General features: G+C 33.9%; 1 protein-coding gene across 1 annotated transcript; it reads left to right on the forward strand.

Annotated features, from left to right (window-relative positions):
* Positions 1–1,760: 1,760 nt before the first annotated feature.
* Positions 1,761–15,556, forward strand: LOC149904874 (very long chain fatty acid elongase AAEL008004-like). Its single transcript, XM_090106979.1, has 6 exons — positions 1,761–1,858; positions 4,862–5,052; positions 5,377–5,511; positions 11,916–12,021; positions 12,818–12,954; positions 14,433–15,556. The coding sequence occupies exons 1-6, from the start codon at positions 1,798–1,800 to the stop codon at positions 14,691–14,693; spliced, it is 891 nt and encodes a 296-aa protein (XP_089963105.1). The 5' UTR covers positions 1,761–1,797; the 3' UTR covers positions 14,694–15,556.
* The last annotated feature ends 3,059 nt before the right edge of the window (positions 15,557–18,615 follow it).

The raw sequence follows: 18,615 nt of genomic DNA on the forward strand, positions 1-18,615 counted from the left end.
CACGCCTAAACTACTAAACTAATTTGCATGAAATTTGGTATGGAGATATTTTGATACCCGAGAAAGGACATAGGCTACTTTTTATTGCGAAATATCTACCACGGGCGAAGCCGGGGCGGACCACTAGTATTTAATATTTTTTTCTTACCAACGTAAAGTGTGTGTAAATTTTAGAAAAAAAATATAAAAATGTCCGATAAATTAAATTAATAAGACTTAGGGCTGATTTTTCAATCCTTGGTTAATTATACTTGTCGAGTAACGTATTAAACTACCATTTCAAAAATGTATTCTTTGCCCGTCTTTGACAGTTTACGGGTGACATTTTAATATTATCGTGTTATACTTGATTGGGCGGATAAGTTTTAACCATGGATTGAAAAATCGGCCCTTAAATTATAATGTTAAGAATATCTGAATAAGTCAACATTAATAAAAGTTAATAATCTTTTTGTAACCTTGTTTTTTCATCGGGGCACACTAATTGTACTCCAGGGTACCGTTAATGAAATTCTAATATGGTTACGGTTCTAGGGTTTCTAGGGATAGGATAGGGATAGCAAAGAAAGAAATATAATATTTGTATATACATATAACAAAAAGGATATAAAATCACTTCTTAACTGTTTAATTATGATTTTAGTGTAATAAAAAACTTTTTTGTACTAAGGCCGAAAAAATTTACAATATATTTTAATGAGTATTTTGTTGAGACCGTGTTAATTTTTTATGTAGAAGTTACGTTTCACTAATGCATTGATAGAATATTCATTGTTTTGTTGAAGGTTCTTGAACCGGCAAGCTAGGCGATTGAAAGTAAGACTGAGTTCAAAGTAATCAAGTATTAATAGGAAGTATCAAACGTGATGAGTTTAGGAAAAATACTTGAGAGATAGGATAGTTTAAACATGTAGGTACCACGGGCGAAGCCGGGGCGGACCGCTAGTTATAATCTATATATATAAAACTCAAAGGTGAATGATATAGAATTCGTCCTCCCAGTGACCTGCCCGTATTAGCGGGCAGCGCTATCAACCTGCTGCAGAGGACGAATCGTCCTGAACAGCATCCCCCACGCAGCCTCCTTCGGAGGCCGCGTGTGCGAAGACCACTCGCGCGACTGATATAGTGATCTATCAACGCACAGACCAAACCACTGGACGTATCGGGCTGAAACTTGGCATGCAGGTAGATGTTAGGACGTAGGCATCCGCTAAGAAAGGATTTCCCGAAATTCTTGCGGGAACGGGGAAAACGGGGATGCACGTACAAAGTCGTGGGTGGAAGCTAGTTATATATAAATCTCGTGTCACAATGTTTGTCCTCAATGGACTCCTAAACCACTTAACCGATTATAATAAAATTCGCACACCATACAGTGCAGTTCAATTTTAAACGTTTTTGTCGCACAAAGAAAGGATTTTTTTATGTTTTTACTCACAAAAAAGACGTCTGGGATAGTTAGTTATTTAGGTATGAAAGCACAGATTAGCATACCTAAATACAAATCCAATAAAACATAGTATAATTCGAATTAAGGGAAGTCAGTGACCTTTTTTGTTTACTTTTTATACTGAACAAAGCATTAAGAGCGAAGTAATAATTTGAATTCGTCTGCATTAACAAAGTAATTCAATGAGTCAGTAGAAAAAATTACTAATGAAGTGAATTTATAAAGTAAATGTAAATATATGTAGACTGGGCCGATAAGTCGAACTATTTCTTATTTTTTGTTTAGTACAGCACTGGTTGGCAATAGGAAGGGTGTATTTATAATAATTAAAATTATTTTTCAAAATGGTACTTTTAATTAGGAAGTTATTTGTGGGATACAATTTTTTGTTTGACGAATTGGCTGGTAAGTGTTTATAATTTTTCATATTTTTGTTTTAATCTGCCTCGGAATTAATGCAATTCATGAAAACAAAAGAATCGAAATCGATTCTATTTTGACTGAATAATAAAAAATATCGTGACAAAGACAATCTAATAGTGCAATATTTATTATATTATTTTGCCTTTTTTTTACTGTAGCAATTGTGTGCAAAATATTAGAAGTAGTTATGAATAACAGAAAAAAATCACTCTGAACATAATATGTATGAAATAAACCTTTATTTCAGTCTTAAATATAATATGACACTATTTACTTGTTTTGAAGTTATTTTAATTTAAATATAATCAAATATCGATTATTTTATCCTTTTAAATAATACCAGTCACCGTAGTTAAGTAATATGTACCATTTTTTTTACGTTTTTCAAACTTTTAGCGGTTATTTAGGTAAATCTTAAGCGGAGGCTTTAATTAACCAAATATATAGAGTTTAGATAAAAATTATGACTAAAAGTTTCATATATTATATCTTCGATTTCGATTTAACATAATATCATACTATTATTATGTATTATTATAGTAATTGATGAGAAATTTCTTGAGCCTATAAAATAATAAAATAATTTTTCAAAGCTTTTCTTATTACTAACCATTTGGTCTAGAACCAAGAAAAATTTAGTCAGATGAATGCTGTAAGATTTTATGTTTCGAGTTCCTTAAACATCCATATTTAAGCCTCAAGATAAATATGTTATAGAATTATTTTATATCGTGACATAATAATATAGATTATAATATCATACAAAAAACAATTACTTATTTTGTACTAGCTTTCCGCCCTCGGCTTCGCCTGCGCAGTCAAAGAAAACCCCGCATAGTCCCGTTCCCGTGGGGTTTCCGTAATAAAACCTATCCTATGTTCCGGGGTAAAAAGTAGCCTATGTCCTTTCTCGAGTAACAAAATATCTCTATACCAAATTTCAGGCAAATTGGTTCCGTAGTTAAGGCGTGATTGAGTAACAGACAGACAGATAGAGTTACTTTCGCATTTATAATATTAGTATGGATTTAATTTATTATATATTAATAATTTTTTTTATAATGCTTTATAGTACAAAACATCTATATATAATACCTCTATAAAACTCAATGTTGACTGATATAGTGATCTATCAACGCACAGCCCAAACCACTGGACGTATCGGGCTGAAATTTGGCATGCAGGTAGATGTTAGGACATAGGCATCCGCTAAGAAAGGATTGCCCGAAATTCTTGCGGGAACGGGGAAAAACGGGGATGCACGTACATAGTCGTGGGCGGCTTAAAATAAGAAGAATATGAGAAATGCCCACATTTTGCATTAAATTAAATAATTTCGGCATTCAAAAGACCTTCCGAAGGAATGAATAAATGTTTGATTTTAAGTAAATTATACAAAAAACTAATTAAATACTTATGTTATCTATTTACTGGACAAAATTTGTCATAAAACAGTGTTCAAGATCATTTAAAAGTGAAATGAAATAGGTACATTAAATGCCCGAATTTTAAACAAATAATTTACGTATGAACTATTTACATTAAGTGACTACTATTTTATAGCATTGGCATATATTATAATTTATAAGTAAAAAAAGACGTGTGGCACTCGGGGGACGGGGACTGCCGCGGTAAAGCTATTGCATGCTATGCCTTCAAGCCACACCTCCGCGCCCGTCAGAGTGGGGAGCGTGAGGTTTTTCGTTACTAAATTTCTGGATTCGGTCCCCGCGCTCAAGGCCCGCGATAGAAGCTATGCAATAGCTTAAAAACTTAAAAAGTAAAATAAATATTGATAAATGATAAACATTAAACATATCCCCATTGTTGAGTGGTAAAGTGAAGAAGTAAAATATACAAAAAAGACGTGTGACACTCAGAGACCTCCGCGGTAAAGCTATTGCATAGCATAAAAAGTGTCATCGCTGTGCCGGTCGGAGTGGGGGTGTTAGGTTTTTTCGTTACGGAATTTTTACATTCGGTCGCCCCGCTCAAAGTCTGAGATAAAAACTATGCCAATAGCTTAAAAAAAATGAAACAAGATATTTAATAATCAAGTAGTTATTAGGCTCTTCACTTAAGTTTCACGAAGCATTATAGGTACATACAAATCGTTCAGCTTTTATATGTTTATATGTTTGTCAGTTGTCACCACAGAACTTTCGATAGGGAGAACCATGTTCCGTGTTCTCGTTACTATTTTGTTTATTTCTGACAATTTTAAGTGGATTTATTTTTTGTTATAAAATAATATAATACTTTACCTTGTGTAGATGATATTTATGTACATTTATTAGATTGCTGCCCGGTAATTCGCCAGCGTTTGTAAAGAAAAACCCGCATATTTCCCGTTCCTGTAGGTTTTCCGGAATAAAAAGTAGCCTATGTCTTATTCTGGGTATTCAGCTACCTTCATATTATCATTTACGATTTTTCATTGTAATCGGTTCAGTATCATTTGCGTAAAAAAGTAACAAACATACATCCATCATCACAAGCTTTCGCATTTATAATATACTAGCTCACCGCCCAGGGCTTCGCCCGCTTTGTCTAAAACATAATAAATTATATTATACTAAAACCTTCCTCTTGAATAACTCTATCTATAAATCTAAATTCATTTGTTTGCTTGGTGATATTATGCAAATGTATCTTAAATAGTTTTTAAGCATGAATAGTGAAAATTAATTCACATCATAATATTTCATGTAGATTATTGGTAATTATAAATTCAATAAAACAAAATTGTAACGTATTGTGGAAATTTCTCTGCGTGATTGACCTTTCATACTTTATATATTAGTATGAATAATCATTATTAATTAATGGAAAATAAGCCTCAGTACAATATCTATACTAATAATGTAAAGCTGAAGAGCTTGTTTGTTTATTTGAACGCGCTAATCTCAGGAACTAAACAGGAACCTTACTTGTAAGAAAACCACGATTTAACATTATTATTGATGTTATATGTATGGTTTTCAGATGCCAGAACGAAAGAATGGCCGCTTTTAGCGAAGCCCTACCTTGGAATATCAATGCTGGCCCTGTACCTTGTATTCGTGTTCAAATGGGGTCCTCAGTGGATGAAGAATAGAAAGCCCTTTAATTTGGAGCGGACCCTTATCGTATATAACGCAATACAAGTAGTTGCTTGTGCGTATCTTTTTATAGCCGTAAGTATTTTGTGAAATTTCGAAGTTTGAATTATGAACTGACGATTTTTTTTAATATTATTTGAATTAAAATTATTAATATATGGATGTGTAAGTGTGTTTAAGAGTTATTTTTGGCAGGACAGAAATCTTGCAAATATATTTCGAAAAAACATTTGTGATGTAATTTTGTTGTTTTAGTATTTTTTACGTACTCAGTGTATGCAAAACAACAAGTCCCTTCGCACTTATAATACCGATAGTGGGACACCCTGTATATTTTCATTATATATTAATGAGTGACATTCATAACTCTTGTTATAATCTCAATAATCGTCATTTCAGGGGGTACGGATCTGGACATCTAAATACAAGTGGATATGCGAACCAGTTGATCCTACTAATTCAGAAAGCGCCTTGGCGATGGCCAATTTGGTGTACTATTACTTTCTGCTGAAGATAATTGACCTTATGGACACGGTAAGCATCGATCAGGTATAATGGTGTCTTATCATCACCATCATCAGTCCATATAATATTATGTTTCCACTGCTGGGACGTGGGCCTTATGAGGATACAGGCCATTTTCCACCACGCTGGCCAAGTGCGGGTTGACAGATGTCAAAATAATAGAATGTCGTCAAGCATTTCATTATTAAGGTGCATTTACATCAAACGAACATTGAGCTGGAGCTAGAGCAAGAGCATTTTTTTGTGATCTTTTAGTGTAAACGAAAACTCGTATTCAGTGTTGTTCAGTATTAGAACATTGCATATAGTCTTTTCAAACGCACTAAGAATGCTCTTCGCCTGTTTACACTAAATAATTTGACATTAGAATAGGTAATAATTAAATAATTAAAAAAATATTTAATACTAGCTATTGGTAGAAAATATTTAGTTTCTGTTAAAATTAAACTCAATATTTATTAAGAAATATGTACGATTTCATTAAGTCGTTCATCATTATGAATACGATAGGTGTTTTTCTAAAAATAAACCCCCGCAAAAAAACCCTCTTGAATCGGCACACTTATACTAGCGGTCCGCCCCGGCTGCGCCCGTAGTACCTACATGTTTACGTTTTTTTTTCATAAGAACCATCCTCGTACTTCAAGGAATAGATTCCGCAGCGCACGTGATGACAGAATTTTTATTAAGGATTTTTTTACATCTTGGATTACATTATTGCATTTTTGGTAAGGATCTCTAATTTTTTTGAAAATGCAATATAGCCTATGTTGCTCAGTGAAGATGCAGCTTTCTATTGGTGAAAGAATTTTGAAATCGGTCCAGTAGTTTAAGCGTGAAAACGTTACATACATACATACACTAGCTTTCCGCCCGCGGCTTCGCCCGCATTTTCAAAGATAAACCCGCATAGTTCCCGTTTCCGTGGGATTTCCGGGATAAAACCTATCCTATGTGTTAATACAAGTTACCCTCTATATGTGTGCTAAAATTCATTGTAATCGGTTCAGTAGTTTTTGCGTAAAAGAGTAATTAAACATCCATACAAACTTTCACATCTTCTTATATATAAAAATGAAACGCAAAATGTGTTGGTAAGCGCATAACTCGAGAACGGCTGAACCGATTTTGATAATTCTTTTTTATTATATTCCTGGAAGTACGAGGATGATTCTTATGTAGAGAAAACGTAAACATGTGCCACGGGCGAAGCCGGGGCGGACCGCTAGTTTATAATATTAATAGGATAATAACAAACCTTTCCTCTTTATAATATTAGTATAGAAGTATTATAGATGAATATGTAAACGAAATCGAGGCCGAGTCATGTATTATTATGCAACATGAGTTCATTAACCTTGCACGCTTTGTTTATAAAATAAAAAGTGCTGACGTATATATTTTATTACTAGTTTACTAACGCCTCTTCGTCTGCTCTTAAAAAGATCTTGATTTCGATTTTTGTAACATCCATACTAATATTATAAATGCGAAAGTAACTCTGTCTATCTGTCTGTTACTCAATCACGCCTAAACTACTGAACCAATTTGCATGAACTTTGGTATGGAGATATTTTGATACCCGAGAAGGGACATAGGCTACCTTTTATTGCGATATACGGGCGAAGCCGGGGCGGACCTCTAGTTTTTTTTATATTTTATCCCTTATTTTTGCTCTTATTTGGAAGTATGATATTTTATGTCATAGTTATCAAAATAAACAACTAAAAAAATTGAGTTTCTTATAAGGAAAACAGTTGCAGCTGAGGCTCTGAAAATTTCGGCGTAAATACTTTAAATTCCCATTTTCTATTTAACCACAATATTTTAAACATCTAAAATGTTTTAACAAAAATAATAATTAATTGAAATGAAATGAAATGAAATGAAATGAAATGAAATGAAATGAAATGAAATGAAATGAAATGAAATGAAATGAAATGAAATGAAATGAAATGAAATGAAATGAAATGAATGAAATTATCCATGCTTCCTAAAAATCTGCGCGAGACAATCCGATTTAAAAATGGTCTGGTTTTTAACTTGGCTCAGTAGCCAAGTTATTATTTGAAAAAATAAAGGCTGCGTTTATTTATTAACCAAACAAAACATGCTATAAAAATAGTACAGAAAATTTCCTATACTATACAAGTGCCATGAAAATTAAAATAATTACTTGGAAATAAAGATTTATATACACGAGTAGACATTGTTTGGTAATTGAGGTCGAAATGGTTTAACCCACGGTTTTATACGTTGAAAAATGTATAAAATGTAAATCCCTTTGATTTTGGCCTAGGAATATCTAGAAATATTTGTATGTACAGATGTCAAACTACACTATAACTAATATTGTAAAAAGGATGAGCAATATTTGCAAATATAGATTTATAGACGATATCACTATCACTACAAAGTATAAAACGAAGTCGCTTTCTCTGCAGTCCCTATGTCCCTTTGTATGCTTCAATCTTTAAAACTACGCAACGGATTTGGATGCGGTTTTTTTAACCCTTGGCATGCCTGGTAGGGTCTGTCAGACCCACACCAACGCGCGAACCGTTGTAGTTCGTTTAAATTTGAATTTCGCGCCTCACCGTTTTTAGTAGCTGGCCGTTACTAACCGCGGAATGCCCTCCGCCCACTTCCTCAGCCCGAGGCGAGCTACGGGCGTAAAAGGATGTGCTTAAAGTGCGTGCGGGTCCCACAGACCCCACCAGGCATACGGCGTGACTTTATTTTGTAAGTATTTATTTTTCTTTTTTTATAAATATTGGAATTTGGCGTTAAATAATATTAGTTTGTACATTACATTATCCTATTTTATTGTTTTTTTCAGTTTAATCATGAATAAACAACTAACAGACGAGGATATAGCTCGTTTAATATTCTAAGAGTTGGATGAGGAAGACTTAGTTGCATTTGATTGAGGAGGAAGAAAATGATGCAGGCTCCACCTCTTCGGATACTGAAATGGAGGTGCCTCTGTCCATCCATTAGTACATTTGTGAGACAATTAGTTGTCACATTTGTCTTGACCACTCGATTTTTCCATGCGCAAAGTGTTACCAAACCAAAGCTTTACAAAGTGTAAATGCAAGTGATGAAGACTAATTATTTTATTATTTAGATTAAGTATATGATAGTGCCCTACATTGGATTAAAGTCTGATTATGATCTCATTACTTTTGATACTAATTATATGTTAACAAAGGTATAGTCACGAAATGTTGCTTAAAAATGTGAGTTAAAGTTTAATTTCAAATATTTTAATAAAGTTGATTAATTTCTAATGTGATTTTTATTACTATCTCTTTTTTGCCCTTTAAGCATGCGTCTTGAATCATTAAATCACCTTACATAATAAAATTTATAGAAAAAAATACCATTTTAAAATCGGGGTCTGAGAGACCCACCAGGCATAGAGTGTAACTTATGCCCACCAGGCATGCCAAGGGTTAATAGATAGAGTGATTCAAGAGGAAGGTTTAAGTATATAATTTATTGGGTTTTAGACAAAGCGGGCGAAGCCGCGGACGGTAAGATAACTGTATATTATGAGGAGGAAAATTTTGATTGTCTTTGAGGTTGTTATAATTTGACTCAAAAACTGCTTGACCAAAAAAATATCCTTAAAACCTACACTATACCAAGTAGTATGAAAATTGAATATTATATAAATACAATAGAATTAAAGACTTAACGGATTTTAAACGCGATTTATTCCTTACAAAAAAAAAAAACCGACAACAATATAACTCAACAATAAAACAGGATAATTAGCGCGGGCTGAATTTGCAAACGGTACTGACGGGTCGACGTCGACTACGTCACCAAGATGGCCACGCCAATCGCAATATCAACTTGCGGGGCTTATAGAAAGTTTCAAACCATCTTCTCTATTGAAATTTGGATGTTTTTTATTTCTATAGCCTCGCGCACAAGTCTTGGAAATAATTTATTTTCACTGGCAAAGATTTGTGGTTGGTCAAACCTTATGAAGTGGTTGTTGTCCAGTGTGTGTTCACATACCGCAGACTTCTTGTCACACTGATGCTTGATATCCGCAATGTGTTCCTTCAGTCGGTTAGCAATGCTTCATTTTGTTTGGCCGATGTATGAGAGACGTGCGTACGTATACGTGTAAAATAATATAATGAATAAATCGCGTTTAAAATCCGTTAAAAAGTCTTTAATTCTGTATAATACTCGCGTAAAATCAAACACTAGAAAATACTAAACACAATAAACAAAAAAATTAGAGGCAATAAGTACTATTATATGTACGGAAGCCGTTCTTACCAACAAAGGAAATGTAAAATTATAACTTTCGAGAACATTAAAAATATGAAAAATATTATAACAATTAAAATGTATAAAATGTAAGAACTATGCTTTGTAATCTTCTTTATATATAAAATGAATCGCAAAATGTGTTGGTAAGCGCATAACTCGAGAACGGCTGAACCGATTTCGATAATTCTTTTTTTATTATATTCCTTGAAGTAAGAGGATGGTTCTTATGTAGAGAAAACGTAAACATGTACCACGGGCGAAGCCGGGGCGGACCGCTAGTGTATGAATAAATTAATAATTTCAATACATTTTTTGACGATTTTAACTGACCTCGGCCTTTGCGCATAAGAACTATTTACATTATCTGGGGGCACGGTAGTGCCCCCGCCAAGACAAGCCAAGCGAAGCGCACGGGCACTACCTACCTTTTCTCGAAGCGCTTCGACGTTTTTTTGAACCCTTATAACTTGGGTTTGGATTATGCTAGATCAACAAAATTTTCGGGATATATTGTCAATAGCGGACTTATTGAACATATTAAGTTTTAATTACATTAGCTTTTATACTTCAGATTTTATTTATATCTAAAAAACGCTAATTTCGTCACTGACTCACTGATGATCATCAAAATTCTTAAGGTATTTCCTAATGTCCTAGAAAGCTGAAATTTTGTATGTAAGCTAGTATTAGCACACAAACAACAAAAAAATTATAAAACTTGTAACTTTCATCCCCCAACCCCTTAAACTAGGGGATGGGAGTTTGTATGAGACCTGTAATTTTAAATTAAATTTTGATGACGCTAGAGGTCTAATCTAATAATCTAAAACTTGGTTCCCCTAGATATATATACATATGTATAGGTACTCCTTGTTAAAAAAAAAATGTTACAAACAACCTACAAAAAGAAATGAAATCCCACCAAAAACATTTTCATGTAAAATGTTGCCAAGACGAGCCCATATGACTCGCACTGTCAAAAAGTTATCAGATCTCATGTAGAGCCAAGCTTCTAACACTACACGCCCTAACTCTACAAGGCCTAACTTCACAAACTCTACACCTTAGTCAAAATATGTGGCTTGGCCGTTCGTTACTACAAGAACTATTGTATAACACAAAAGTAATGAACAGTGAATTAATTTTTCACCTTACGCCGATGTGAATGTAGCGAAATGGCCAAGCCACATATTTTGACTAACGTGTAGAGTTTGTGAAGTTAGGCCTTGTAGAGTTAGGGCGTGTAGTGTTAGAAGCTTGGCTCTACATGAGATCTGATAACTTTTTGACAGTGCGAGTCATATGGGCTCGTCTTGGCAACATTTTACATGAAAATGTTTTTGGTGGGATTAATTATTTCATGACTGTTAAATATTACATTTTACAAGTTAACAAAAATCGAATTGAATCATGCCATCTTTTACGTCTAATCGTGTGTGCGTTCGCGTTAGTGTTCCGTTTTTGAAGGTCAAAATATGATTTGTTGGTAATCTACACCTTTTTAAGCCTTTTTACTTCGTGCCACAATGTTTGTCCTCAATGGACTCCTAAACCACTTAACCGATTATAATAAAATTCGCACACCATGTGCAGTTTGATCCAAATTCAGAGATAGGATAGTTTAAACATGTAGGTACCACGGGCGAAGCCGGGGCGGACCGCTAGTATTATAATTATATATATATTAGACCGGTTCAACCGGTTTTTCTAATATAATATATAATATTATATATATTATATAATATTATATATATTATATAATTTTATATATTATTATATTAGACTGACTGGTTGGATTGGTTGGTAGTGGCCCTGCCTTCCAAGCCAGAGGTCGTGGGTTCGATTCGCACCCAGGTCAAATATTTGTGTGATGAACATAGATGTCTGCTCTGTGTCTGGGTGTTAATTATCTGTATATGTATTTATTTTAAAATTATATATCTATATCTTATCTGCCACCTGGTTTCCATAACATAAGCGAAAGCTTAGTATGGGATCAGATCGTGTCGTGAGCGAAAATTGTCCTGAAACATATATTTATTATTAAAAAAAATATTGCCCTAAGCCTTTAAGTATCTGATAACATTATATTCTTATGTTTAATTGTTAATTTTCAGATATTCTTCGTGCTTCGAAAGAAGTTCAATCAAGTATCATTCCTTCACGTATATCATCACACTGGTATGGTAATTCTGTCGTGGGGTGCTGCTACTTATTTTCCAGGTGATTTTATGGCCTTATTAATAGTCATGTTCTTATAGATAAGTGGTGTTAAAAAAATGCGTGCGTGTACTAGTGTACACATGTAAGAAGTGAAACTTCTTTATGACCTTATTTTTCAAAAAATAATTTACCATAATATGCAACTTTACAGAAATACGTCGAATCACGCGTGGTAGGGATAAGAAAAAGATGGCGCATAACGGAAAAATGTCACGAGTAACGAAAAAATGTTGCACTAAATTTTTTTCAAGCCCCGATAAAGAAGTTTCACTTCAATAAATCCCAAATAATTTCCACTTTCAAAAGGCTCTCTTATGAAAAAATATCTCTCAAATTTATCAAAGGTGGCGCCACTGTACCAAGATTGTCATAATATATCTTTTATCTACCCTCCATAATACCTTTATACAATTCTAAAGAACTTTTTATTATTATTATAACGTATGTTTGTCAGATTGCCTTCGTTCCTCTTCAATCCATAGTTGATGGAAACAGTGATTTTATAACGCAAGCGCAAACAAATCCAACCGTATCACTACATAGTATAAAACAAAGTCGCTTTCTCTGTCCCTATGTCCCTGTGTATGCTAAATCTTTAAAACTGCGCAACGGATATTGATGAGGTTTTTTTAATAGATAGAGTGATTCAAGAGGAAGGTTTTAGTATATAATTTATTATGTTTTAGACAAAGCGGGCGAAGCCGCGGGCGGAAAGCTAGTAGATAATAATAGATAGAAAATACGAGATTTTTTTTAATTTTCCACGTATAATAAAAAATATATTTTTTATTTCCAGGTGGCCACGGAACTATGGTTGGCGTGATCAATACATTCGTTCACGTAGTTATGTATTCGTACTATCTTCTAACGGTAGCTTTCCCGAGTGTGAAGAATTCTCTCTGGTGGAAAAAATATATTACACAGCTGCAAATTGTAAGTAATAATTATAATCTTATATAAAATTCTCTTGTCACAATGTTAGACTGCATACTCCTCCGAAACTGGTGGACCAATTCTCATGAAATTTTCTGTGCATATCGGGTAAGTCTGAGAATCGGCCAACATCTATTTTTCATATGTACCACGGGCGAAGCCGGGGCGGACCGCTAGTATTTGTATAAAAAGGAAATTTTAAGTTGATTGTTCACTACAAAAAACAGCGTGTGTGCCGAGCACACGTTTCAGAAGTGAAACTTCTTTGGCAATATTCAAAGATACCAAAATCGTCGCTTTACTCCATGACGTGACGGTATTGCCATGACGCGATCTTGAAATTTTACTCACAACGCACCTAAAGAAGTTTCGCTTCAAAAATCTTAATAAAAATATTGATTAATATGAAAATTATAATATATTTGAGAGTAATGATTGCTCTGTTGACTAACAAAGTATTTGGTAAATAGTTAAACGCATTTACAGGTCAAATAATTATGTGTATGTGCATGTTTCGTATTAACGGCAAAACGGCTGAACTGATTTTGATAATTTTTTGCAAAATGAAACATACATAAGAAGGAAGGATAATCCTGTCGCAAGACGCGAACAGCTTAAATTAGGAATTTTAATAGGGAAAATCTCATGCGTTAAATTGAACGTGCGAAAAACAACTAAAACTGAGCAGAGACTACGTAATTTTTATAGGTCTGGATTTTTTCTTATAAATTTTTATATCAGGTCCCTAAAACGTAACATGTGACCTCTGAATATTTTAATTTATAATTCTCAAAATAATTTCCAAGGATAACAAGCATTAATCTGAGCAAAGTTGTCATGAAAATTCATGTTGGCTTCCCTTTGAGCCTCGCTTTTTAGAAACTATGTCACCGCGGTATTATAAAATTTTTCTTTGACCTTTTGTACTAAGTATATAGTTTAGGAATATAATTATAATATAATTATAAAATTAATTATTAATTATATATAATTATAAAATTTTAAGTATATAATTTAACCACACCCCGGACACTCCATACAAAATTATCGTTTTGACAGTCACACTGTAGAGACTGCAAATGTGTGTGTTAACGCTTTATGGTAGAAATACTTATTTTACATTAAAATGTTAAAAACAACAGGCCTTAGTTAGTGTTAGTGCCTAGTGCCTACTGACCTACTCTTTTTATTCATTTATTTTTATTTTTACACATATAAATTATCTATAGTTAAAGGACATTTTCTTCCACGAAACGTCATAGGATCCGCCCGAACAATAGGAAATTCACAGTTTGTTTGTTTGTTTGTTTGAACGCGCTAATATCGGAACTACTGGTCCGATTTGAAAAATCGGTGCTAGATAGCCCATCTATCGAGGAAGGCTATATATTATCATCTCGCTGAGACCAAAAGAAGCGGAGCGCTGCGGGTGAAACCGCGGAGCACAGCTAGTATTCAATAAATCTCATCTGTTTCAGATACAGTTCTTCCACAACGTAGTCCACATGGGCAGCATCATATTCGTGCCAAATTGTGGCTTCCCGCGCTGGACGGCAGCTCTCTTTCTACCTCAGAACACCTTCATGCTAATCCTCTTCCTCGATTTCTATATCAAGTCGTATGTCAGAAAACCAAAGGCCAAAAAGGAAGAAAACGGAATTGTTGAGAAAAGTGAGAACAATGATATTCAGCAACTGGTAAGGGCTCGTTATGAGGAAAGGACTGCTGTACGATCATAGCGTAGTTAGAAGATTTTATTTTAGTATGTATTGAGACATTGCGACTCGACTTCATATGGGCCCTCTTCACAATGGGCAGCGTTGGGCGAGTAGAGGTAATCACGATAGTGTGGAGGGCCTAAATGTATAATCCGCCGTCATTGTTTATTCACAATCGCCGTAATGGCAGCAAACATCGCCGATCATTTGTTGGGCCAACGCTCTCGATTGTGAAGAGGGCCCATTATACGTTTTTGTGTTCCTTTTGAGTATCTCGATGGTATATTGCACTTCTACTAAGAGAAAGGTTAGAGAGGTTGGACCTTTATGTGTGAATAATAATGTCTAATGCATGAAAAATAACTAAGGAATTTCTGCTTTATTCTAACATCAAATTTTGCATAAACATTATTTTTTAACTGAAATTGGATTATTCGTTTGTTTGATAATGCCTGTGCAATCACAATGCGCTGAATCAAACCTATTCTTTGTTGGATCGAATACCTAGCTAATTATATCGCTGTTTAATCTGTGTTCATCTTTTAATCTTTATGTGCCCTGGTCTCTATTTGCTTTATTGGCCGCTGTACACGGGTAGAGTAGAGCGGTAGGGTACTAACTATCCTACTTACTAATGCAAACACCATTGGTAGAGTAGAGTTCTAAAATTTGGTAAAGTAGATTGGCTAGCACCGTGGCAGTATGACAGTTACTCTACTAAAACTGGAAGAGAACTAAGAACTGGTAGAGTAGTATGCTAGTCCACTCTACAGTTTACTCTACCCGTCTACAGCAGCCATATGAGCTCTAAATAGAGCTTTGCATCATAAAGTCTAAATATAATCCAATCACATCGCACGTCCAAATACTCGAACTATAATATTCTTTAAGCGCTCCACACACGGTGAAGATACTATAATATTTTATCTTAAGATACTGTTATATTTTATATTACAGTATCTTAAGGTATCCGGTATCAGCGTTCTGACCATCATTTTTCTTTTTGTCATTGCGTACTAAAACCCCTGTAGAACCGCCATCCTGTTACAAATGACCCGAAACACTGACACAAACTGTAATATAAAATATAACAGTATCTTAAGATAAAATATTATAGTATCTTCACCGTGTGTGACGCGCTTTAATTTCATCATGCCCTTCGAGATTTACATCATAGTAATCTGGAAATAGACTTCTACTCACATATACTGCTACTTGCTAATTATTATAAAATGCTACTATATTTAGTAGGTAATTTATTCCAATGTGTCTTATGTGTGTAACAATGTATAAAATCTATTTATCTAACTTAAGAATGTAACGAATATTAATAACTAGCTTTCCGCCCGCGGCTTCGCCCGCTTTGTCTAAAACATAATAAATTATATACCTACTAAAACCTTCCTCTTGAATCTATTAAAAAAATCTCACCAATATCCGTTGCGTAGTTTTAATGCTTTAAGCATACATAGGGACATAGGGACAGAGAAAGCGACTTTGTTTTATACTATGTAGTGATATGATTCTTCCTAAATACTTACTCTTATACCTATTATTTATTTAAACACATAAAAATCTCCTGTTAATTAAGTATCAATATATTATTTTGTAATTTTAAGAAATGTGAGTGTGTGACTGTTGTAAGCTTAATTTAATTATATTTATACATTAATAAATGATAAGTGTTTATGCTGTTTGTTTCATTTATTATATAATATGGTAGTAAAATCCATACTAATATTATAAATGCGAAAGTAACTCTGTCTGTCTGTCTGTTACTCAATCACGCCTAAACTACAGAACCAATTTGCATGAAATTTGGTATGGATATATTGTGATACCCGAGAAAGGACATAGGCTACCTTTTATTGCGAAATATGTACCACGGGCGAAGCCGGGGGACCACTAGTAAATAATATTTTAATACCCTTCGTTCTATAATATCGATATAATAGATTGTGCACGCGCTACAATAATTTCTCACAAAGAAAAACTGCTTTTGCTCAACGCGAAGGTTCCTAGCAATTTTGAAGACATCATTTTTCTAATTGTGGTAAAATAATATTTTTACGATTTACATCTTTCTTATATATAAAAATGAATCACAAAATGTGTTGGTAGGCGCATAACTCGAGAACGGCTGAACCGATTTCGATAATTCTTTTTTTATTATATTCCTTGAAGTACGAGAATGGTTCTTATGTAGAGAAAACGTAATTATGTACCACGGGCGAAGCAGGGGCGGACCGCTAGTTAAAACTAAAGCCAAAGCTCAAAAGCAAGGGTCATATTATAGTGTGTTATAGTTTTCTAGAAAAATACATAAGTTATGAGATAGTAGAGTAGATGGTGATGAAACAGGCAGGTAGAAAATAATAAACTAGTTTCACTAATTTTGAAATTTTTTTAATTAATCATAAATGACTATGGGTACCTACTTTGGAAGTTATCATTTTAATAACTAGAAGCATGGACGGATATTTTAAAGAAGCGAGGTAAGTTCATGAGCATTGCTCTCGAAAAAAATATCTGGGTTCGAAAGTATTCGCGAAAATATATGAAAATTAAAAAGGATTAACGCGTACTGACTGATCATCTTCTTTGAAAACGATAGATTTGAAATTTATCGGTTTATAACAGGTTTTTACTGATTATTTTTCCGACCCAAATATCGACCAATAGAATTGCACCATTCGACGTCACGTGGTACAACCTACATGGTATTATACTGATAATTTTTTGAAAATTTTCTCTGGTCGTTGACGTCAAACTGACAGGTTGAATTCAATTGTGAAATTATTGGCCGACATTTGGGTCGGAAAAATAATCCCCCGAATACCACACGAGCTTCAAAATTATCTGGCATTTCCCTCAAGGTTCCCTGCAAACAAATAAAGTCGTCAAGTTTTTCAGGAAAAATCACTCGCGCTTCGCGCTCGTGATTTTTTAACCTTGACTTAAAACTTGACTCCTTCATTTGTTTGCAACGAACCTATCGGAAAATACCCGATAATTTTGAAGCTCTTGTGGTATTATAAGTGAATATCTACTATTATCAATCATCCAAGATATTGGTAGATGCCTTTTTAGAGATAAAACACGAAGATATCATTAAAGCTTGCCTGAATAGCTCTTGAGGTGTAGAGATAAAAAATTTGGATGACAGAAGCGAAATTTAAGCAGCATGTCTTCAGCATGTCCATGTAGATATTTTTGAAAAGAAAATTCTAAAATATTAAACATAACTTTTATATACTATGGAACTGTTGTTTGAATTCAAGAAAATATATTTTTTATTTAGAACATATAATACTAGTGGTCCGCCCCGGCTTCGCCTGTGGTACATATTTAGTATCCTATGTCCTTCTCCTGGCTCTAAACTACCTCCCTGCCAATTTTCAGCTAAATCGGTTCAGCCGTTCTTGAGTTATAAGTGGAGTAACTAACACGACTTTCTTTTATGTATATAGATATAATTGTGGCTCTTTATATAGACCGGACTCTCAGTGGAGTTTCGTTTGCAAAAATCGCGGACCTAAATCTGACTTCTGATATATATTGTATAGATCCCAGACATCCTATAGACAGATGTTGCCAACCAGTTTTGTGGTCCCCCTGCCCGCACCCCGGTAATTAAATATGGCATAAGTACAAAGAAAAAAATAAAAATTTCCAAAACATGCCGTGTGGGGTATCAAATGAAAGAGCTTATTGAGTAGATCACGAATATATAGCATACTATATACATTTCTTACACTTTCTCTAAGATTTTTTAGAAAATTTACGAAAATGGTCCATTTTTGAGTTAACTTAAAACCTAACTATATTACGAACTATTGAATCATAAACAATGGACTATTTTTAATTATTTAAAATAATAATTTAAAAAATATATTCATGAGTTTTCAATCTATAGTGGTTCATCTTGATACATGTCTGTGGT

The sequence above is a fragment of the Colias eurytheme genome, chromosome 11, assembly GCF_061535395.1.
Source record: "Colias eurytheme isolate Ceu_HAF_F1 chromosome 11, ilColEury1 Martin Lab GWU primary, whole genome shotgun sequence".
In the NCBI taxonomy this organism is placed as follows: domain Eukaryota; kingdom Metazoa; phylum Arthropoda; class Insecta; order Lepidoptera; family Pieridae; genus Colias; species Colias eurytheme.